Source organism: Puma concolor, chromosome D4, assembly GCF_028749965.1.
Source record: "Puma concolor isolate L17-30 chromosome D4, mPumCon1.1.hap2, whole genome shotgun sequence".
In the NCBI taxonomy this organism is placed as follows: Eukaryota; Metazoa; Chordata; class Mammalia; order Carnivora; family Felidae; genus Puma; species Puma concolor.
The window spans coordinates 58,483,033-58,507,754 of record NC_141679.1 but is presented as its reverse complement, the minus strand read 5'-3'; the positions used below and the strand labels follow the sequence as shown (position 1 = coordinate 58,507,754).

The 24,722-nt window shown below is 44.6% G+C and overlaps 1 protein-coding gene across 2 annotated transcripts in view; it reads right to left on the bottom strand.

Moving 5' to 3' along the window:
- Positions 1-12,142: 12,142 nt before the first annotated feature.
- RECK (reversion inducing cysteine rich protein with kazal motifs) overlaps positions 12,143-24,722 on the bottom strand; it is an 87,006-nt gene continuing 74,426 nt past the window's right edge. For both annotated transcript variants that reach the window (XM_025932500.2, XM_086683494.1), the window contains 5 exons: positions 18,629-18,821; positions 17,234-17,444; positions 15,598-15,671; positions 14,631-14,786; positions 12,143-13,743 (listed from right to left, as the gene is read on the bottom strand). In XM_025932500.2, coding sequence (XP_025788285.1) covers positions 13,522-13,743; positions 14,631-14,786; positions 15,598-15,671; positions 17,234-17,444; positions 18,629-18,821 — 856 coding nt within the window. In that variant the 3' untranslated portion in view covers positions 12,143-13,521. The remainder of the gene's footprint in view (positions 13,744-14,630; positions 14,787-15,597; positions 15,672-17,233; positions 17,445-18,628; positions 18,822-24,722) is intronic.

Below are 24,722 nucleotides of genomic sequence, written 5' to 3'. Positions count from 1 at the left end.
TCAGGTTTTGGCTCCATTCCGCAGAGGTTTTTAGAACAAATAATTCACTGTAATAGCTCAATGAGTAGAAAGCCAGGGCAGCTAGAAATTTAATACCTTGGCAGAAAATCTCATTTTATCCTCTTACGCTGTCCTTATTATCGTTGTTAGAAAATATATGGGATGCAGCCAAAGCTGTACTTAGAGAAAAATACACAGTATAATAAATATGAGCACCAACTTTAGGTTAGACCAGGGTTCAAAATATCCCTGCTCTGCTGCTTACCATCCATGTGACCTTGCAGAAATTCTTTAACTATCAAGGCTTAGTTGCATAATGGTGTCAATAATATTACAGTTTATCCCTGAACAACATGGTGGTTAGGGGCACTGACTACCCCCATGCAGCCAAAAATCTGCGTATAACTTTTTACTCTCCAAAAACTTAACTACTGTTGACCAGAAGTCTTACCAATAGCTTAAAATAGTTGATTAACACACAGTTTGTATGTTGTGTATTATATACTGTATTCTTACAATAAAGCAAGCTAGAGAAAAGAAAATGTTATTGAGAAAATCGTAAAGAAAATACATTTACAGTACTGTACCCTATTTATTGAAAAAAAAATCCATGTAAAAGCGAACCCACTCAGTTCAAACCTGTGTTGTTCAAGGTAAACTGTATTTGCTTCATAAAGAGGTTGTGAGAATTGCATGAGATAATTCCTTTAAAGTACTTAATACTATGCCTGTGTGAAAGGAATTCTTGGATAAACTTGAGAAAGTGGTCCAAGAGACTTTTTGGTCATTCTTGGCCACTTGTCACATGACCATTCTTCCAGTGGAAACTTTCAGTAGAAGAGTGTGATACACAAGGCTCAAGCTGTTTTGGTTCCATGAGGTAATAGATGTAAGATACAGAGGCGCTTGGGTGGTTCAGCTGGTTCAACGTCCGACTTTGGCTCAGGTCATGATCTCACGGTTGGTGAGTTTGAGTCCCACACCAGGCTCTCTGCTGTTGGCACAGAGACCGCTTTGGATTCTCTGTACCCCTCCCTCTCTGCCCCTCCCCCATTGGTTCTCTCTCTCTCTCAAAGTAAGTAAGCTTCAAAAATAGAGGTAAGATACAACTGAGTGTGGAGTGTTTTTTTAGATTTTACATTTTGCTGATTTGCAGTGTAGTATTCCTGACAACACATAGGCCAAGTTTATCTCTCAGTGCTCCAAATGAGAACAATAAGCTGTAGTTAGATGATGTCACCGTCAATCTTGGATAAGCAACTGGAAGGTAGGAAGGTAGAAGGGAAGGAAGTTGTTGCCACATCAGATCCATAGAGCTAAACTGCAGATGAGCCTCTGATTGTCCTCCCTTCCTCAGAGAGGGAGCTCTTCTGAAAACCGGTAAGGAGAGAAGCTTCACCATCAAAGGGCTGAGGAAAATGTATAGTGACTTACTTAATCCTTTGATTTGAAAATAAAGGGACTATAATGAAAATCCCTTATTATTGACATTTGTATTGTTACAGACCTGGTGCTTGTGTCCCTCTAAAATTCAAGTGTTGAGGGGCGCCTGGGTGGCTCAGTCGACTAAGCGTCCGACTTCGGCTCAGGTCACGATCTCGCGGTCCGTGAGTTCGAGTCCCGCGTCGGGCTCTGTGCTGACTGCTCAGAGCCTGGAGCCTGTTTCAGATGCTGTGTCTCCCTCTCTTTCTGACCCTCCCCCGTTCATGCTCTGTCTCTCTCTGTCTCAAAAATAAAGAAACGTTAAAAAAAAATTAAAAAAAAATAAAATTCATGTGTTGAAACCTAATCCCCAATGTGATGGTATTTGGAGGTGGGCCTTTGAGTGGTGATTAAATCATGGGGGTGGAGTCCTCACGAATGGGACCAGTGCCTTTATTTATTTATTTATTTATTTTTATTATTTTTAATGTTTATTTATTTTTGACAGAGATAGAACGTGAGCAGGGGAGGGGCAGAGAGAGGGAGACACAGAATCTGAAGCAGGTTCCAGGCTCCAAGCTGTCAGCACATCTGCACAGAGCATGATGCAGGGCTTGAACTCACGAGCTGTGAGATCATGACCTGAGCCGAAGTTGGATGTTTAACCGCTTAACCGACTGAGCCACCCAGGCACCCCTGATTTGATTTTATTTTAGAGAGAGAGAACTCAGGAGCAGAAGGGGAGATGGGGAGGGAAAGAGAGAGAGGGAGCGGGTGAGAGAGAGAGAGAGAGGAAATCTTCAGCAGGCTCCATGATCAGCACAGAGTCCAACTCAGGGCTCACTCCCATGACCCTGGCATCATGACCTGAGCTTAAATCAAGAGGTGGACACTCAACCAACTGAGCCACCCAGGCGCCGCAGAACTGGTGCCCTTATAAGAGATCTGAGAGAGTTCCCTCTTCCTTTCTGCCATGTGAACACACAACTAGAAGTCAGACTGCAACTCAGAAGAGGGCCCTCATCAGAACCCCACCTGCTGGCATCCTGACCTTAGACTTCCAGCATACAGACCTGTGAGAAATAAGTTTCTGTCATTTATAAGCCACTCAGTCTATGGTAGTTACAGCAGCCCAAGGTGACTCAGATAATGTATCTTAGAATTCTAAACCTTACCCTTACTAAATTATAAAAGCAATCAATTACCTAATTTCGGGCCTGAAGAGAGAAGGCTGTCCCTTGACCTTTGAAAAATGCCCCTAGGAGCACTTGGGTGGCTCAGTCGGTTAAGCATCTGACTTCATCTGAGGTCATGATCTCGTGGTTCGTGAGTTCGAGCCGGACTTCGGGCTCTGTGCTAACAGCTCAAAGCCTGGAGCCTCCTTCGGATTCTGTGTCTCTCTCTTTCTGCCCCTCCCCCCCCCATGCTTTTTGTCTCTCTCTCCCTCTCTCTCAAAAGAAAATAAACATTTAAAAAAAAGGAAAAACAAAAGAAAAATGCCCCTAAAGTGGCCTGAAACATGACTGATAATATAAATATTATTGTACTAGTTATTTTAAAAGAAAAATAACAAACTAGGTGTGGATGAAAGCAGCTAGACAAATTACAAAAAATAAAGAAAAGTACCATAAACAAATATTGAACTATAGTTACTGAATGAATGCTGAAGTCTTTGGGGGCAAAATGTACCAGTGATTGCAACTTACTTTGAAACACATAAAAAAAAATAAGATGGGGAGCGCCTGGGTGGCTCAGTCTGTTGAGCGTCCGACTTCGGCACGGGTCATGATCTTGCAGTCTGTGAGTTCGAACCCCGCGTCGGGCTCTGTGCCGACAGCTCAGAGCCTGAAGCCCGCTTCTGATTCTGTGTCTGCCCCTCCCCTGCTCATGCTCTGTCTCTCTCTGTCTCAAAAATAAATAAAAACGTAAAAAAAATTTTAAAAAAAAGATGGGTGGATATATGGATAAATAGCGATAAAGCAAATATAGTAAAGTGTCTGTTGTAGAACCTAGGTGGTGAGTATATGGATTTTCCCTTTCAAATTGCAAGTTTGAAATCTTCCATTATAAAGTGCTTAAAAATTAATTGATATAGAAATTAATATAGTTAAGAACAGAAAATTATGCCTTAGAACAAAGAAAAAGAGAATTGAAAATACATCCTAGAGCTGGGAAACATATCAACTGGATAAAACTTTACGAAATCAAATTTAAAAAGTCTAAAAAAGGAGAGAAAACTCAAATGTACTACATTAGTAATAAAAAAAGGGGATATAATCTTTTTTCAGAAGTGGTCAGAAAAATAATATTGTCAACCCTCCACTAGTAGTTTTTCTGAATTGGGCAGTTTTCTAGGAAAATACAAATTACTAAGATATATTTAAAAAAGAAAAAAATCTGGGGCACCTGGGTGGCTCAGTTCGTAAAGCATTCTACGTCAGCTCAGGTCATGATCTCACAGTTCGTGAGATCAAGCCCTGCCTCAGGCTCTGTGCTTACAGCACAAGGCCGGCTTCAGATCCTCTGTCCCCCTCTCTCTCTGCCCCTCCCCTGTTCACGCTCTGTCAAAAATGAATAAGCATTTACATAAAGAGAGAGAGAGAGAGAGAGAGAGAGAGAGAGAAATCTAAATGAGCCAATAGAGCTATTTTTAAAAAGGGAAAATACCACTCCTTACCCAGAGATGGACCCAAAATGGGTTTGCAGCCAAGTTCCATCAAACCTTTGAGAGATGATTCCAAGGTAGAAAACCTCCCCTGTTCATTCTAATGATTAGAATGATCTTGATTCCAAAACCTACAAAGTATAGCAAAAAAAAAAAAAAAAAAAATCACAAAAACATAGTGCAACATCATTTATGACTATAAGTGCCAGATTCAGCAAATTGAATCTAGTAGTGTATTATGTGAATAGTACATTATGACCAAATAAAATTTATTTCAAGGGTATAAGGATGATTTCATATTAAGAAGTATATTTACAAGTTATACTCACAAGTCAAGGAAAAAATGTAAGCAGATGCCAAATATATCTTTGATATAATTCAATATTCATTACTGAGTTAAAAAAAAAAAAACTCTTATTTTTTCCTTAGCAGAATAAAGGGAAGCCCCCTGAAACAAACAGTAAAACATGTCATACCTGGGGGAGCTTCGGTGGCTGAGCTGGCTAAGCTTCCGACTTCGGCTCAGGTCATGATCTTGCAGTTCATGGGTTTGAGCCCCACATCGGGCTCTGTGCTGACAGCTCAGAGCCTGGAGCCTGCTTTGAATTCTGTCTCCCTCTCTTTCTGCCCCTCCCCCACTCACTGTCTGTCTCTGTCTCTCTCAAAAACAAATACACGTTAAAAAAAATGCCATACTTGAACATGTCACGCTTACCAGGAAAACAATGTGACATTCCCATTAAAATCAAGAACATAGCAAGGTTTCCAGCAATCACCACTGTTATTCAACTTTGTTCTGGGGGTTCTAGCCAATACCAGGGCAAGAAAAAGATGTAAGAGGTATAGATATTGGGAAAGGAAGAGAGAAGAGGGCTTCCCCTTGGAAAAACCTAAGAAAATCCATTAAATTAATCTAAAATTTAAAAAATGATAGCCACGTCCAAAAAAAATGTTTTTAAAGAACCAATGCACACAGCACCAGTAGCCAGTGAGACTTTATCATAGGGGCACGTTGAGAATAGCAGCGACAAAAGTACTGCATTTTAAAGCCCCCGGTATAGACGTACTTCACTAGACAGATGACCACAAGCATCTTGCTTTGAGGATGATATCCTTTCCTCCCGAGAACAGCCTGGGCTGTTTTAGCAAGAAAATGAATACTCTCACTCTTATGAGGGGTGATTACTCTCAGTGGCTGCTAAGTGGCTGGTGGGGAAGGTGAGCCGGTTCCAGAGCTCAGAGCTCAGGCCAGGGCTCACCCAACACTTCAGAGCCAGCAAACGATCCCAAGCGTTCCTGCCTGAAGGCAGCGTTTGTGTGACTAAAGAAGGTGCAGGGGGCCTGGAGGCTTTCTAGATCAGGGAGGGTGGGGAGTCTTGGAACTGGGGAGAGCTGCTGGAAAATGATGCTGTGAAGGGCTGAGAGAGGAACAAGGAGGGGAGCGGTGTCAGGAAGGAAGGCATGTGCAGGGAGACACCTCCAGAGGGCTGAGCCGAGAGGCCTTCCCCATCTTGCGTGATGTGCTGGAGTGAGTGGCAGATACTGTCACATCTCCTCATCCTCTTACTTGGCGTTGTCCTGGCCTCCTGGGCTGGCACTTTTTTTTTTTCCCCCCCACTTCCTTCCCTAAATTGACTTGGCTCTGCTCTCGGTCAGGGAGGCTGAACTTACAATTATGGCGACAGGCTTCCTCATCTTCAGGTTTCTGACTGGGTTCAGCAATGGTAGGAAATGGACGGACGGGCGCAGGAAATGGCGGTCCATGCAGCGCTCTCCTTGTGTTCTGGTAACCACCCCGCTGCTTTGGGCTTCGGGGCCCTAGGGGCCCCATATTCTAGCTCACGCCTGCACTCTCCCTCTGGTTTCTTACACTCTGCTCACACCTTTGTGAATAGTCCCCTTATCCAGCCTTCGTTAAATTATCCTAATGGGGGGTGGGGGGCACCTGTTTTCCTGCTGGGCCGGGATCAGCATGAAATCTTACCTGCTGGCTCAGGAAAGCAACTACTCACATCTCCAGCAGAGCTCAGTGCCAGATTGGTAGGGGGAAGACAGGTGAGGTGGTACTCAGGAAGAGGGTAGCATGTCACCTGATTACCTGGTGGGGTTCTGGTCAAGATGGGGCTTCCATCTGGCAGGAACGTGCCAACCAGCAGAGATAGTAGAAACGCCCCAAGTATGAAACCATGGTCTTGAACTTCTCCTCACAGCCTTGTGGGGTAACCACCTCTGCCCCCATGTGGACAGAAGAAGGATCCTGTCGTAATTAGATACAGAGAGATCTTGGTACAGAGAAAACTCTAGAAGGATTCTGCACTCGCTGGTAAAAGCAGGGAGAGGAAGGTGCATTGTGGGTAACTTTGTTTATATTTCCAGGTATCTTGGGGGAATGCATGTTATTTTTTATAATGAGAAAACAATACTGCGAACTTCACTTTGGAAAAATGAAAGTGTTTGGAGCTGGGGGCAGGGGTGTCATCATGCTTCCCCACGTGAAGGCTTCCTGCCTTACCCTTGCCCCCACCAGCCTGACTTCCTGAGAACCTAACTAGACCTTAGACTTCGCAAGTGGTGTCTATGTGCACCATTTTGCTGTGGGCCAGTGAGAGAACAAGGTGAAAAGCACTGTATAAACTATCATTCAAAGTGCTGGACAGGGGTGCCCGGGTGGCTCAGTCTGTTGAGTGTCCAACTCTTGATTTCAGCTCAGGTCATGATCTCACGGTCGGGCAGATGGAGCCCCGTGCTCTATGCTGACAGTGGGGAGCCTGCTTGGGATTCTCTCTCTCCCTCCCTCTCTGCCCCTCCCCTCAAACTAAATAAATAAACGTTAAAAAAGAAAGTGCTGGAGAGCTGTATCAGTCACTCTTATGATTCCCGTTGCTCCTTGGACTCGTCTATCACCAGCTAGTGTGCTCGCCTTGTTGGTCTGACCTGACACTGAACTTAGCTCACTCTGCCCATCCCCTGGTGTCCACCCTCGTGGCGTTCTCCCATGTGGCTGGCTCCATCTCTGAGCAGCACAAATCCTGCCCTGTTGCCTGTGCCAGGGAAGGCCCAGACCTGGCCTCGGGCCTTGGCTTTGCCCTGACTTGCTGTGTGACCCTGGGCTTGTACTTCTGCTCTCTGGGCCTATTTCCCTGTATGTACAAAGTGGAAATCTACCCCCCAGCTTCAAGACTGCTGGACTGGGGAAAGGAATTTCCCTAGGAATGATGCCTCTGCTGTCCCTTCCCCTCAGCTGGCAGAGCTCACAACTCAGGCCTCTTCCACAGCCGGGAGAGAGGGGGAGGAGAGTATCCTGGAGCAGGGCCTCCGGTCCCTTTGGGAAATGGAGTGCCCCCTGTGGGGTGTGTGGGTTTGACTCCCACCAGTCCAGGGCTGAGGGAAAATCATCAATTCACATGAAGGAAAATAAAATGTCTTCTATGGATTTTGTGTGAAGGCCATCAGCATTGCTGGCAGGCTTCACTTTCCTCCCGTGGTGGAACTGAAACAGGACAAGGCCGAACCCTGAGAATGGGGGCCCAGGGGAAGCCTGGCACCCGGCCTGGCTCAGTTAATGTTTCCTCAGTAGAGTCTAGGATGTTCACAGGACAGAGGAAGAGGAAGCACAGCCTGATAGCGAGATCAGTGGATGATCTCAAAGGTCTCTTGCGACACTGAAGCTCGATGGGCTCCACAGTCATCCGGGTCCACCAGCACAGCCAGGGGGGCAAGGGCAGAGGCTCTGGATGCCATTCTGGCCTGGCATTCGAGGCCGGCAGGACTGATCTGCCTGACACTGCCCCTTCCTAACTTGTCAGCTCCACCGTTCTGTCCCGGGGACCAACCCAGACTCTCCTGCCTCTGTACCTTCGCTCAAACTGTACCTCCTACCTAGAATGCATCTCCTGAAGTCACCTGGCAAAGCCCTCCTGTTTCTCTCAGGCCCAGCTCAAATCAAACCCTCTATAAGAAGCCTTCTGTCTTCTTCTTTCTCTCCTCCTTCTAACTCTTCCCGAGTCACTTTGTACAGTTAGATTACCTACTCCTGTCTCTCCAGGCAAACCATTACTAATGGCAATGCCACTCAGGAGCGCTTAGTTGACAAACTTTCTTACTAGAAACAAATGTCCCAAGGCTTGTACTGTAGCTGTCCTAATGACTGTGACTGATGCCAATAGTGGCCCTGATGCCAATAGTGGCCCCATGCCAAGCTCACCAGCTCACTGAGAAGGGAGCCTAGGCTGGAGGAGGCCTAAGAGGCCTTTGCATTAGATGTGGGATTGGCATTTTAAAATAACCAGGGAAGAGACCTGAGAAATGAAATGAGGCTGTTTAAATAACTGGAGGTAAGTACTGAAGATATGGAGTCAGAGAACGTTGATGATGGGGTTCTACTACCTAGTTGCAAACAGGGGTCCACCTAGCACAGCTGGGGCCAGTTACTGGGAAAATAAAACTATTTCCATGTTTACACTCTAACAAGTTGAGACTGCCAAAAAACTGGCTTTACCTGGAGGCAAATGCTGTTGGTGGCCTTTGCCTTCTTACTTGCCTTCCTGCACTTTGACTCCCCTCGGGCAGCGGAATGTTCAGTCCCTGACTGTCTAGCTATAAAAATGCTGTTCCCCTTGGCCAGTTGTCTATGGCAAGAATACGACCTGATCCTGGCCAAGGAGATACAAGGGACAACTGCCGAGGGATTTCTGAGAAATATTTTTCTTAGTCATAAGAGGCACTGGCAGCAAAAGGAAAAGACACTTGTGACTCTTTTTTTAAGTTTATTTATTTTGAGAGAGAGAGAGATGCGGGAGGGGCAGAGAGAGAGAGAGAGAGAGAGAGAGAGAGAGAATCTCAAGCAGGCTCTGCACTGTCAGCACACAGCCTGATGCAGGGCTCAGACTCATGAACCATGAGATCATGACCTGAGCTGAAAGCAAGAGTCAGACGCTTAACCGACTGAGCCACCCAGGCGTCTTGAGAAGGCACTTGTGACTCTTGCCTTTCTTCTTGCTCAGAACGCTGTGCTTGAAGCTTAGCTTGGAGCTGAGACAAGCACCAGGAGACCATGACGGGGCTCTCTTCACCATGACGATCTCTTCACCATGGACCTAAAACAAGGATGTGGTGCCATGAGTGACATATTTATCTGCTGTCCATGCTCTGTAGAAAAATGGTAACTTTGGAGAGATCAACCATTTAGAGTCATCCAGTGACTGGCCTTACGCCCGGCTCGTCTGTCCTGGAGCCGTTGGAAGCTCCCTGATAGAGCTGGTTCGGAAGTGAGGCATCCAGGAAGCAAGCAGGATCTTCCCCTGGTTGGCCTGCTTCTATTTGCTTCTGTTGGATTTAAATTTTCTGCACTCGTCACAGGGTCTCCTCTTTGTTCCCATTTTTGCTCTTGGTGTAACAACTGTTTTATTGTTAGTCGCTTTGGATAACTCCCTCTTCCAATAGGTCAGCCTCCAAAGCACTCCCCTGTTACTGGGCTCTGCTGGTTGACGGTACAAAACCGGTGGGCGTGTGCCTGGCCGGAGCGCCAGGCCCTGCCGAGTGCTCATGGGTTGAACAGGTGTCGGGGTTAACGGCCTGCTAGAGAGATGCACACTCCCCAGAGGACACATCCAGCAAGAAGGCTTCTTCTAGGAAAAGAGTCATTTCCTGAGAGAAATCCATTCCATCAGGTTTAGGTGGGGCCGAACTCCCCTACCTTCCCTCCTCTGCCACAGCAGTGGGCATGTGACCCAGGCTGGGCCTATGACTCTCTTGGGGTCCATTCCTGCTCAATCACTTTCTGTAGACTGGGCGGGGAGCGATTTCATTTGCTTTTCTAGCATCTCGGTTTCATTACCTATGGCCATAGGAGCTTCTGAATCTTTCTCTGGAAGCTACTTTTCATGTGGGTATCTCACCTTTTAAATTGTCCTCCTCCTGCAGAACTGCTTCCTCCTGAACTTCCAGGTCCTCCCTGCTGATATTATTGGGGCACAAGAACTTCGTCTCTCTCCCCCCACAGCCCAGCTGTCTCCTACAGAATCTCGATTCAAGGCCTCTACCAGCCTGACACACTTGACCTTGGGCAGAACGCTGGAGAGCCAACAGCAGGGCTGCAGCCCGCACTGGTGTTGGAAAGTCACTGACGATCAGTCTGCGTGGCCATCTGGGAGTGTCCGGCATAGCAGCTTTCGGGGGAGAAGCGTTATCTCCCCAGAATGACCTGATGTGAGCTTGTTTTGCCCCTGTCTTTGGGGTTCTCATGACTGTGTCCTCAGAGCAGGACCAACCTTTCTCTCCCTTAATACTCCCCTTCCCCCAAACCCAAGCACCTCTCTCATTTCTCTAGTTCCTTCCCTGACCACAAAACATCTGATTTTTTAATAAAAATTTTTAGTCAGTCCTGGCTAGCCTGATGAGAAATGACCTGTGTGGTGGACTGTATTGTCATTCCAAATGCTTCTGGTTCCTGCCCCAGCTCCTTCCCTGCAGCCCCTCCCCACCCAACACACACACACACACACACACACACACACACCCCAGAAGATTATACCATCCCTACCTTTTGAAGTTAGGAGTGGCCACGTGACTTGCTTGGGCCAGTAAGGTATAAGCAGAAATGACAGTGTCACTTCTAAGCAGAGACCTAAGGGATAGTTGTGGTTCTCTCTACCTCTTCACACACCGCCCCCCCCCACTCTCTTTTGTTGTTGTTGTTGTTGTTGTTGTTTTATTTTTTGACTTAAACAACAGATATTTATTTTCTCAAAGATCTGAAGGCTGGAAGTCCAAGATCAAGATGTCAGCAAGGCTGGTTTCTTCTGAGGCCTCTCGTTAACTTGCAGATGGCTGCCATCTTGCTTTGTCCTCACATGGTCTCTCCTCTGTGCAGGCACATATCTTGGGCACCATGTTCCTGGTGCCACCAAGCCAGGCTCAAGGCATGCCCTTCACCTGATTTTGTATATACGGCTGATCGAAGATGACAATTTCAACTAAATCTCTGGAGTTAACTATGTCCACTGTCAGCAGGACCTGGCTCATCCGCTCCATTTCCAGAATTATGACTTGATCTGGGCTGAAGATCGAGTCAGCCAGCCATGCCTCCAGGTAAAACACCAATGGGTCTTCCAGTTCCTGCAGAAGAGACCACCACAGCCGGGTGTAAATCCATGGTGGCAGAAGTGGTGACCTCAGCAGCCGGTCCAGGGACTGGGCGGGTGTCCATCGTCCCCCTGGGCCTCAGCAGCACCTCTGCCATTGACTATGCTAGGACCAGCAGCCCATGGGCAAGGTCTGAGTAGCTCCCACAGAACTCCAGCCTCTTTCCTCCCCCTTTGTGAGAACGCTGGAAGGGTCCCGGAGCAAAGACGGTGTAGAGCAAAGTGCAGCTGACCCGCGGTGAACACGTGATGGAAGTAAGGGGGTGAGCCTCTGTTGTCAGCCATGGAGGTTTGGGGGCCTTAGCGTCAGTGATTGATGGAAGCTCTCTGGCTCTAATCAAGAATAGGCCCTCTGTCTCCACAGCTCAGAGTTCTCTCTGCCTCACAATGAACCCTAGAGCAGCAACATCGGGCCGAGGCAGTGGGACGAGGACGGCCTACTCTGTTCCTGGGTCTTGGAGGGCCTAAAGCTGGGGTCTTTGTTTTTGTTTTTTAACGTTTATTTGTTTATTTTGAAAGGGGGGGAGGGGCAGAGAGAGAGAGAGAGAGAAGGAGGGAGAGAGAGGATCCCAAGCAGTCTTCATGCTGTCAGCACAGAGACCGACTTGGGGCTCGATCTCACCAACTGTGAGATCATGAGTCAAAATCAAGAGTCAAACGCTTAACCGACTGCACCACCCAGGAGCTCCTAAAGCTGGGGTTTTTGTACTTGACTTCCTGCCACAGTATGCCCTCTGGTCCTGCCTGGGTCTGATCTGACCAGCTCTGTTCCAGCTGCCTCGTTTTCTCAGGGCCCTTGGCTTGGAGTAATAAAACTCCTATAACTTCTTCTTTCAGAGCAAAGGGCATAGCTCACCCAGGAGTGATCGGTGGTTTCACTTTAAATGTTCACACTGCTTGGAAGTACACATAATCATATAAAATTATTTTTATTAAAATAGAAAAGCTTTCCAGTATATTGCATTGAAGACATTTATATAGAAAAAGCAATTGCAACAAACACGCTACATCAGCACTGAGATATTCTGAAAGCTTTAAGTGCCCACTTTTAAACAATATTTTGGTATAATGAGCATAGCCCTATATATTTCAAAGGGTACATATAACACTGAAAAAAATACTTCATGTAAAATCTAAGTTTAGGTGCATACAAACAAGAAGTATTACACTGAATAGCTTATTTCAAACTGTGAAACACATTCAAAGTATTCAATTTCTCAGACAACATGCAGACATTTTAATACTTAGATTGACATTTTTAAATATTTAAACCACAATTCTTTATAATTCTATATCAAAAAAAGAAAGTCAGACAGAACACTTATCCACACTGTGCATATCACAAAAAGCAATGTGTCTTCATGAACGGAAAGTACTGGGTTAACACACATGATTGTCACTTTACAAATATGGCTATTCACCTTCTTCATAATAAAATAAAAATATCACGTATTATTTACACGAAATACTAATTATTTCACTTTTTGGCAAGTATATAAGTAGCAGCAATCGGTTTAAAGATTGATGTTTAAAAACTCTAAGTTTAACTCGGATGAATACCGAAGAATATACATCTGGTTAATATAAAAATGCATAATGCAATATGCTTTGATGTGATATAACTTCTCCCTTTCACAAAAGTCACACGCACGTTAGTAACCACTGAGCCTATTGCTTACAACGTGTCACGTGAATGCCATTTCCATAGCTTGCTCTGCTTAACATAATAGATGGGTTCCTGAAGTAAATTTCTGTAAATTAAATTTGCCTGATGATGTATATGATAATTCCAAAGATGCTTTCTCTTTGTTTCATACTCTAATAGTCTCTTCACTGCGACCCCTAGCTTCTAGACAGAGCAGATAATTATCTGTAAACAAGCACACATACCCTAGGGGCACCTTAATACTTAAAGGACCTCTGAAATGAAGTTTCCAGACACGAAGCTTATAGTAAAGTGAGTTACCTTTCTAAAAAGTGATCACGTCACTTATCAGTGATATCAAATTTGTTCGAGAGTGGGGGGGACCCATCTAAGGAGCAAACTGTAAGGCAGGAATCCACCAAAAGAAGACATCCTCTTCTCATTAGTATTTGGAAGGACATATTTTAACATTTGTAAGAACAAAACAAAAACCCTAATATTGGCAGATTAAAAAAAATACCGTGTGGTGAATAGAGGTGACAAGTGCTTTTACTTGGCCACTATTCAACTAGAAACCAGCCGTCCTGCATGTCCCTCACAATGTAGAAAAACTCTATGGAGGAACATTTTGCACTTTTCACGGGCAGTCAGTTACGTGTCCAGACCATGTGCAAGGCAGGGCCCAGGCTGAGGAGGAGGAGGAAGGGGGGACAGGGGATTCTGGCCTCGATGCCAGCTGATGGCACACTGTTTGAGACCTGTACCTGGGAAATGATGAGAGCAGAGAGAGGGACGTGGGATGCCAGAGTGGGGCTGTCGGAGTTGATGAGGGATTCGATCTTCTCTGCTTCTTTATTGCAGGCCTCAATCTGGGAGAGGATAATCAGATTTTTAAAAATCTAAAACCACAGAACCTAGGAAAAGGTCAAGTCAGACAAAATCCAAATATATCCCAACATAGAGAATATGCTTTCTCTGTCTTTCTTTTCTTGGCCAAAGTCACATTTTAATATAGTCTTACTTTATTACACAAATAGTAACAGCGTCAATGGAAATTAGCAGAAATGATCCACAATGCCACTGCCCTTACTTTTCCCACAATCCTGTTCACCACTTATCCACATTTAGATACCATCTTTACATGGTTAGACACCATCATAGGGAAGGGACGTTCAATGCTTCCTTACCCAGCCCGGAGGAAAGCAATCAGGCTTTACTAAACTTCCTGACTGTGGCAGTTTACAAACTGCTTGTATTCACCCCCTTCACTTGAGTTCCCACTGTTCTGATGCCAACACTTGGCCCCAGTGGGTGAGGCTCACCTCTAGAGTCTGAGGAAGAAAAATGGGGTCCATTAGACTAGTCCTGGTGGGCTCCTCCTCCCCAGTAGGAGCACAGCCTTGAGGAGACAGGTGTCTACTCTGGCTGTGTCACTGCGTGACCCGTGTCAGCCCCTTCCCTCCCTGGGCCTCGGCTGCCTGCTCTGTGTGTAAGCAGACGCCTTCCACGTCTGCACACTCTGGGCCACGGCCTCCCGGCCTCTCCGCTCTCCCACTCCTTCACGTTCAGCCGTCGAATGTGTGCTCGGCCTCAGCCACCGGGAAAACGCTCACCGGTACGGTTCTGTCCTTCAGAGGCTGCCTTGCTTTTCTCCTTCCTGCCCTGCCTAACTTTCCAAATGCCTCCATTCCCTACCCCACAAAGTCCTCCAAATGTGAAAGTGACAAGGAGGCTGCACAAAGCATGCAGAACACACCTGCAAAGCTTTTGGATAATGATCAACAGGAATGATCAGGATCACAATTTCTGATTCGATGCTGAAGTATCCAAATACGTCACACTGTGGGACAGACACGTGCATGCGGATTTTCTGAAGTATTTCCAGAACCGTTATTGGCTTTTTGTTTGTTACCTGCAAAGAGAAAAAATTTCTATTACCTGAATAAAAGAGGAATTCCTTACTGCTGCCTAGGTTACCTTGCTACCTTGCCTACTGGAACCCCTAAGTGTGGGGCCTCAACTCAGTAGGGGCCCTGCTGGCTGAATTCTAAATCTCCAGGGTCCATTCCAAAGGGCTTCTGTCTGACTGCTGAGCTTTGTAGCTAAGATAAACACTCTCACCAGAAGCCCCCCCCCACCCCCTTTTAAGTGTTCTGAATTAGGGGCCACAGGAAAATGATTAAAGTCTTCCTGTAAAAACACAAGTGTTTGAATCCAAGTGGGGATTAACTTCCAGGGAGTGGCAGGTGGGAGCCCTGTGTCCACAAAAGTGGATCATCAGCAATGGTGCAGGAAAGGGAAAAGGGCAAAACCACCACGGGAAGGTGGCACACTCCGGAAGCACCCTCAGGAGGAATGGGGACTGAGCGGGCAGGCGGCCTTCAAACCACCGGGCCTCTGCCAGTCTCTGGCTGCTTGGTTCTGCCTCCAGCCCTAACTCTGCATACGGTGCAAGCAGGGGAAGGCTTTTCTAAGCAAGGCTCAGGCCAACTGTGACGTGTAGAGCAAGGTCACCAAACAGCCAGGGTGCAGAGGAAAGGAGCATGGGATCGGGTGCCAGACAGCCTAGTTCTACTGGTGATGAGCTGCACAGCCCTGGGCAAGTTGCTTTTCCGTGAATCACTTTCTTTTTCTACAAATGGGACAACACATTCTCCTCTATGGCATTACTGAGAGGCTTACCAATACGGTGTCAACAGTATCTGGCACAGAAAGCAATTTACCTTAGCAATAGTATCCAGTTTTTCTTTGTCAAATAAAACTCTTAACATTCCAGCACATAATGGGCAACAAGCACCTGTATAACAAAAACCATTTTACGTGTGTTCAGAATTAGAAAATGAGAAATTCAAAGTAGTTGGTGAAATTACCCACCCTTCATTTTGTGCTAGGAGAGTTGTAGCTGTCCTTCCTGGTGACTGTAAGTTTAGATATGTTCCCTGACCAACCCGGTCTTACTATCTATACGTTTACCCGAATCCTTCCTCCACCCTGCTTTCATCCTTTACCGCTTCTCAGGGTGAGGCAGTTATGGTACAAGACAGCAGAGAGAGCTGGCCCTTCAAGAGATGTGGGGCCTGGACCCTGTTCTGCCTCAAAACTCAGTGTGATCCTGGGAAAGGGCTCTCCTGGGCCTTTGATTTCCTGTCTACAAAACAAGGGAGCAGGTGTTTTAGGGATTCCATGAGTTTTTGATTCAAATTTAATTTTAAACATTATTTGAAGCAGTTAAAAATTATAACAAGATATCAGAACATGGTTTCCAAGAGGAAAGAGGCTTTGTTTTGCTCACGGCTATGTCCCAGTGCCTAGTCTCTGGCACACAGTGGAAGCTCAAGAAATATTTGATGAATCCAAGGATGGAGGAATGAACTTGTTAGACTCCAGGTTAACCTGTTCCATGCAGACATGGGATAAAGTCTTTCCTGCTACCTCTGTTTAACTGGAAAGTATGACACTGGAAGGTAAGTAGTTTAAGAAAACTGTTACCACTCGTAATGGTCTGTATGAAACAGACTTTCTCGATTATATGCAACTAAAACAATTAAATTAAGATGCCAAGGCCAATCTAAGACCACAATCTTATATTTCTCCCAATTTCAAATGTTTGTGTTCATTGAAACTACTTCAATTATTCATTCATTCATTATTTATTCTATATTCATTAACTACTAATTCTTTATTAACTTTATGAGTAAATTTATGCATTTGAATACATAATCATAATTTTAGTAATTAAATATTGCCTTTTCTATTTATATATTGGTGTTTGGTAGGATTTTGCCTGAAAAAGTTTGCCATATTGCTTTATTTATTTATTTATAAAAGTTTATTTATTAAAAAAATTTTTAATGCTTATCTATTTTTAAGAGAGAAAGAGAGACAGAGTGTGAGCGGGAGAGGGACAGAAAGAGAGGGAGACACAGAATCTGTAGCAGGCTCCAGGCTCTGAGCTGTCAGCACAGAGCCCAACATGGGGCTTGAACTCACAGACCATGAGATCATGACCTGAGCCAAAATTGGAGGCTTAAGTGAATGAGCCACCCAGATGCCCCAAGTTTATTTACTTTTTATTTAAGTAATCTCTGAGATCAAGAGTCACATGTTCCGACTGAGCCAGCCAGGCACTCCTACCATGTTGTTTTCAATCCAATGGACAAGACGATATCTAAGGTAATCTACAGCTTTTTATTAAGGTGGACTCAGAATGATGAATCTATTCAGCATCAGGTAGAGCCAAGACTTTTTGAAAAATTTAAATAAACGAGTCAACTCTCTTCTGAGTGACTCACTCTCTAGAGGTGCTAAGTAAGCCTTCCCAATCCCACCCCTGCCCCACCCCAAGCACTGCCAGCCTACCGGGTGGGATGATGGGTTTGCACTCAGTTGCAGAGAGTGAAGGACACTTCACAGCAGCACACTCAGCGACAGAACTGTACTCTGAGAGGACCCCGACGGCCTGGCAGGGCCCATAGTAATCAACAGCCACACGGTCCGAGTAGGCAGCACACACGCTACTATAGGTCTCGCCATTGTGCCCGCAGACGGGCTCTGTGGCTCTGCAGAAGGGCTGACGACAAACAAAGCGCATTTAGCCTAGAAACCTGTATGGTGCATTTTTTCTAACCAAGAGCACAGAATAGGAAGGGGAAGAGACACAGGTATAAATTCCTGGACCCTCTTAATTAAGCTCCTAAAGTTGGCTAAACTTTGGGCTGGGGGAGGGGTCAATAGGGTTGTCCCAAGATCAACTGAAATGATTACTTTTCTCAGCCTCTCTGGGACTTGGGTGCTCATTCCATGTGACCTGATATAAGATGCCGCCCCCCTCCATTCCAGACTTCTGTGATTCCAGAAGTGCCTGTTTGAAGAAAACAAGATCAATCTTCATGCACATTCAGAAGCCTTATCATTTCCTGCCGGGTATGGGATAAGTAGAGGGAAGAGTGGAGAGGTCAGTGGGGCAAAGACCCAGGATCCACCAGGTAGGTTAGGAATAAGTAAGACAAAACCTGTAGCCAGGAAGAGGGAACAAGTAGGAAAAGACTGGGAATTCAGAATAGAAGGCATCCGTGCACTTGGAACACAAGCTCTGAGGGAAAACGGGCCTAGGGGGACAAGGCAAAGGCATTTTCCTGCCAGCGAAGACCAGGAAATGAGAAGCAAGAGAAGCAACCCTGTCGTCAGGTGCTAGCCAGCTGTGGGTGGGGGATGTGGTGCGTGTGGGAAGCTTCAGTGGAGTTGTCCTTGGGGGCGTTTTTTTTTACATGAACCCTGCAAGGCTGAAAGATAAACTGATGTAAAAAGACATTAAGTTCTTCAAGAAATTTTCACTCACTCTTCAGTAGTGCGAGTGGGACTCTGGCGGAAAGAGTGGGAAAGGACTCTATTCTTGGAGGTCTTAACTCACAAACTTCCCGGCCGTCCTCTAATGAGGGCCCGCGCAACTGTGGGAAGTGACAGTGGTGCTACCGCTCGCCAAGGGTGTGTAACGTCACATTCTTTTCCTAATGGCGGTGGCAGGAAGCCGCTCTATCCTTGCCTGGGCACTAGATGCACAAAGGTCGGTACACTAGCAAGGGAGACTCCAGAGTTAGCAGAAACAACCCAACTTGGGATGGTTCGTCTTAACTCTCTGGATTTGACAGGATTCACAGAAGACCCCCAAGTGATCTTACTGCTGTTTCATCTGTAAAAGATCATAAACCGGTTTTAAGCTCAGTGTACTTGGGTTTGTCAGCCAAACAACTGTACCTGGCACGGGCCTTTGTATAAGAGGCTTTGCCCCCTCTGGTACAAGGCGCAGAGACTGCTGTGCTCCATGTGGTGTGTGTCACAAACAGGATCGCGAACCTGGTCACAGGTAAGCTGTCTCGGCAAACACTCGTGTTGGCTACATCCAAATTTATCAAACGTTGTCAGGCAGACCTGTGGTTTGGGTATGCATCTGAAAAACACAAGTGCGGCACCGTGGGCCAAGGCTGGTAGGGGAGATGGTGAGGCCAGTACGGCATTGACAAGGCACAAGAGGGTGGGGAGAAAGCAAGAGAGGAATCAGAAACAGCCCCTGCCCCCAAGAGCGTATGTAGAGCGGGAGGGTCAAGCAGGCATATGAAGTAAGCTAGTAAATGACACACAAAATGGTCGTGGGAATGAGTCATTCTGATTCAGGAGCCAAGAGAAAGCATGGGGAGGAGGAGGTGTCCTGGCCGCCACGTGGAGGATAAGGAGGGTCACACAGGCGTGCCAGGCCAAGGAGGCCATACAAGCAAAGGTGTGGTGCTAGAGACTACAGTGCTGGGGGACAGGGGAGCTGACTCTGAGGGCAAGAGTCAAGGTCGCAGGGGTTGAAGTGTCACGATAGGAGGCCATCAGGTGGGTTGGCATCCGATGCTAGAGGCCTTTTAGTCAATAATAAATGAAGCATTTTCTGGGGTTTAATCTTCAGCTCGCTAATACACAGGAGTCTGTCTTAAGAGAAGGCTTCACAGTGTGTATTGAAAAAATCAGGCTTCTGTGCTTACAGGCTGAGGACCTGCCGCTCGCTGGTTGCAGATCACAGACAGATTGCTACCCCACGAAGCTGGGTTTTCCTGGTAACATCAGGACCCTGCTTCATTCTCAATTCCTGAACTTCTTCAGAGGGGTTGGGGATGGTGGCTCTTCTTTAGACTTTTCTGCTATTTCGTTTCTACACAGGTCATTTATAACTTTCTATAAGAAGGCCTATTAAAATGTTCACCTTTCACTGGGCATTTGAAATAACAGGATATACAAATGTTAGTCTGCAAAATAAAAGGAGAAGAGTATAGCAGCTAGCATCATTTTATTTCCAAGGAAATTGCCTCTGCTCTTTTCGACGAGAAGCCTACTGCTCTGAAATGACCACCACCATCATCACTACTAACGCCTGTGGTCACCTTTTCCGATGGGATTTAAAGTTGGAACGCACAGCGTGATATGGCTCTTTGGAAATTTAAGACATTTGAAAAGAAATAATGGAAAAGCATATTTAGAACTTCATTATCTATTAACACGGAAGGGATGAGAACCAAGACTATCAGGAGACATTTGGTAGTTTTGGAAGGAAGGATTTTGAGTACTGAAAAATAGGATCAGCGGAAAAGCTGAAAATCCAGGGGCTAAATTACACATGACCAGGGCAGGTACTTTGTCTTGCTTAGTGTTGTGCCCTAGTGTTTAGAAAGATGCCTGGTACATCAGTAGACATTTGATGAATGAATACAACTTTGTATTCTTTAACAATTATTTTTTGAATAGATAATTCGAGCCCATGGTGAAACTGAAAAGATACAAAATTGTACACAGTGAAAAAATTAGTCTGCCTCCTACTCTTATATCCCAGCCACCTGAACCCTTCCCCAGAGACAAATGATATTATCAATTTCTTGCTTATTAATTGCAGAGATCCTTTAGGTAAGTAGAAGCATTTATATATGCTGATTCAAGAGTATTTGCATTTAAAATTTTGATAGGCTTGGTCAAATTGCCCTCCACAGAGGATGTACCAACCCTCCCTTCAACCCCCTTCTTGTATGGGAGTGCCTGTTTCCTTATATTATGTTATCAAACTTTTTATCTTTGCCAATCTGATAGATGGAAAATGGTGCATAATTGTACCTTTAATTTACATTTCCCTTAATATGAGAAAGGTTAAGCATCATGGTAGATTGATTGGATGCTCATCAAATTCATTTAATTTTCTTCTTGGGCACACATCTAGATCATATTTCCCAGTCTCCCTGGCAGTAATTGTGGCCAAGTGATTGAGTTCTAGACAGTGGAACGTGTCTGGAAGTAGACGTGAATGTTCCTTCTAAACCTGGTCTAGAAAAGCTTCTCAAGAGCAACCTTCACCATCTTCCTTCTCTTAATTGCTGGCCAGATAGAGAAGATATGGAGGAGGACTATGAGTCTGCAGGAGCTGGGCATCACTAGATGGAAGGAACTTAAATTTCTGAATCACCATGTGGAAAGCCACCTGCTGAACATCCAAATGGATTGTATTTGAATTTCTACTAGGTTAAAGTACTGGTATTTTTGGGTTTGTATACACTAGCTAGGATTACTCCAATAAAAGCCTCTTTTTAAGTGTTTAATAACTATTTGTATTTTTCTGTTTATATCCTTGGTCCATTTTTCTATTAGGTTTTTTATTTTTGCCCATTTTTATATTAGGTTGTTGTTCTTTTACATGATGATTTGTAGGAACTCTTTTTTTTTATATGAAATTTATTGTCAAATTGGTTTCCATACAACACCCAGTGCTCATCCCAAAAGGTGCCCTCCTCAATACCCATCACCCACCCTCCCCTCCCTCCCACCCCCCATCAACACTCAGTTTGTTCTCAGTTTTTAACAGTCTCTTATGCTTTGGCTCTCTCCCACTCTAACCTCTTTTTTTTTTTTTTTCCCCTTCCCCTCCCCCATGGGTTTCTGTTAAGTTTCTCAAGATCCACATAAGAGTGAAACCATATGGTATCTGTCTTTCTCTGTATGGCTTATTTCACTTAGCATCACACTCTCCAGTTCCATCCACGTTGCTACAAAAGGCCATATTTCATTCTTTCTCATTGCCACGTAGTATTCCATTGTGTATATAAACCACAATTTCTTTATCCATTCATCAGTTGATGGACATTTAGGCTCTTTCCACAATTTGGCTATTGTTGAGAGTGCTGCTATAAACATTGGGGTACAAGTGTCCCTATGCATCAGTACTCCTGTATCCCTTGGGTAAATTCCTAGCAGTGCTATTGCTGGGTCATAGGGTAGGTCTATTTTTAATTTTCTGAGGAACCTCCACACTGCTTTCCAGAGTGGCTGCACCAATTTGCATTCCCACCAACAGTGCAAGAGGGTTCCCGTTTCTCCACATCCTCTCCAGCATCTATAGTCTCCTGATTTGTTCATTTTGGCCACTCTGACTGGCGTGAGGTGATATCTGAGTGTGGTTTTGATTTGTATTTCCCTGATAAGGAGCGACGTTGAGCATCTTTTCTTGTGCCTGTTGGCCATCAGGATGTCTTCTTTAGAGAAGTGTCTATTCATGTTTTCTGCCCATTTCTTCACTGGGTTATTTGTTTTTCGGGTGTGGAGTTTGGTGAGCTCTTTATAGATTTTGGATACTAGCCCTTTGTCCGATATGTCATTTGCAAATATCTTTTCCCATTCCGTTGGTTGCCTTTTAGTTTTGTTGGTTGTTTCCTTTGCTGTGCATAAGCTTTTTATCTTCATAAGGTCCCAGTAATTCATTTTTGCTTTTAATTCCCTTGCCTTTGGGGATGTGTCGAGTAAGAGATTGCTATGGCTGAGGTCAGAGAGGTCTTTTCCTGCTTTCTCCTCTAGGGTTTTGATGGTTTCCTGCCTCACATTCAGGTCCTTTATCCATTTTGAATTTATTTTTGTGAATGGTGTGAGAAAGTGGTCTAGTTTCAACCTTCTGCATGTTGCTGTCCAGTTCTCCCAGCACCATTTGTTAAAGAGACCGTCTTTTTTCCATTGGATATTCTTTCCTGCTTTGTCAAAGATTAGTTGGCCATACGTTTGTGGGTCTAGTTCTGGGGTTTCTATTCTATTCCATTGGTCTATGTGTCTGTTTTTGTGCCAATACCATGCTGTCTTGATGATTACAGCTTTGTAGTAGAGGCTAAAGTCCGGGATTGTGATGCCTCCTGCTTTGGTCTTCTTCTTCAAAATTACTTTGGCTATTCGGGGCCTTTTGTGATTCCATATGAATTTTAGGATTGCTTGTTCTAGTTTCGAGAAGAATGCTGGTGCAATTTTGATTGGGATTGCATTGAATGTGTAGATAGCTTTGGGTAGTATTGACATTTTGACAATATTTATTCTTCCAATCCATGAGCAGGGAATGTCTTTCCATTTCTTTATATCTTCTTCAACTACCTTCATAAGCTTTCTATAGTTTTCAGCATAGAGATCTTTTACATCTTTGGTTAGATTTATTCCTAGGTATTTTATGCTTCTTGGTGCAATTGTGAATGGGATCAGTTTCTTTATTTGTCTTTCTGTTGCTTCATTGTTAGTGTATAAGAATGCAATTGATTTCTGTACATTGATTTTGTATCCTGCAACTTTGCTGAATTCATGTATCAGTTCCAGCAGACTTTTGGTGGAGTCTATCGGATTTTCCATGTATAATATCATGTCATCTGCAAAAAGCGAAAGCTTGACTTCATCTTTGCCAATTTGGATGCCTTTGATTTCCTTTTGTTGTCTGATTGCTGATGCTAGAACTTCCAACACTATGTTAAACAACAGCGGTGAGAGTGGGCATCCCTGTCGTGTTCCTGATCTCAGGGAAAAAGCTCTCAGTTTTTCCCCGTTGAGGATGATGTTAGCTGTGGGCTTTTCATAAATGGCTCTTATGATCTTTAAGTATGTTCCTTCTATCCCGACTTTCTCAAGGGTTTTTATTAAGAAAGGGTGCTGGATTTTGTCAAAGGCCTTTTCTGTATCGATTGACAGGATCATATGGTTCTTCTCTTTTTTTTTATTAATGTGATGTATCACGTTGATTGATTTGTGAATGTTGAACCAGCCCTGCATCCCAGGAATGAATCCCACTTGATCATGGTGAATAATTCTTTTTATATGCTGTTGAATTCGATTTGCTAGTATCTTATTGAGAATTTTTGCATCCATATTCATCAGGGATATTGGCCTGTAGTTCTCTTTTTTTACTGGGTCTCTGTCTGGTTTAGGAATCAAAGTAATACTGGCTTCATAGAATGAGTCTGGAAGTTTTCCTTCCCTTTCTATTTCTTGGAATAGCTTGAGAAGGATAGGTATTATCTCTGCTTTAAACGTCTGGTAGAACTCCCCTGGGAAGCCATCTGGTCCTGGACTTATTTGTTGGGAGATTTTTGATAACCGATTCAATTTCTTCGCTGGTTATGGGTCTGTTCAAGCTTTCTCTTTCCTCCTGATTGAGTTTTGGAAGCGTGTGGGTGTTTAGGAATTTGTCCATTTCTTCCAGGTTGTCCAATTTGTTGGCATATAATTTTTCATAGTATTCCCTGATAATTGTTTGTATCTCTGAGGGATTGGTTGTAATAATTCCATTTTCATTCATGATTTTATCTATTTGGGTCATCTCCCTGTTCTTTTTGAGAAGCCTGGCTAGAGGTTTGTCAATTTTGTTTATTTTTTCAAAAAACCAACTCTTGGTTTCGTTGATCTGCTCTACAGTTTTTTTAGATTCTATATTGTTTATTTCTGCTCTGATCTTTATTATTTCTCTTCTTCTGCTGGGTTTAGGATGCCTTTGCTGTTCTGCTTCTAGTTCCTTTAGGTGTGCTGTTAGATTTTGTATTTGGGATTTTTCTTGTTTCTTGAGATAGGCCTGGATTGCGATGTATTTTCCTCTCAGGACTGCCTTCGCTGTATCCCAAAGCATCTGGATTGTTGTATTTTCATTTTCGTTTGTTTCCGTATATTTTTTAATTTCTTCTCTAATTGCCTGGTTGACCCACTCATTCTTTAGTAGGGTGTTCTTTAACCTCCATGCTTTTGGAGGTTTTCCAGACTTTTTCCTGTGGTTGATTTCAAGCTTCATAGCATTGTGGTCTGAAAGTATGCATGGTATAATTTCAATTCTTGTATACTTATGATGGGCTGTTTTGTGACCCAGTATATGATCTATCTTGGAGAATGTTCCATGTGCACTCGAGAAGAAAGTATATTCTGTTGCTTTGGGATGCAGAGTTCTAAATATATCTGTCAAGTCCATCTGATCCAATGTCTCATTCAGGGCCCTTGTTTCTTTATTGACCGTGTGTCTAGATGATCTATCCATTTCTGTAAG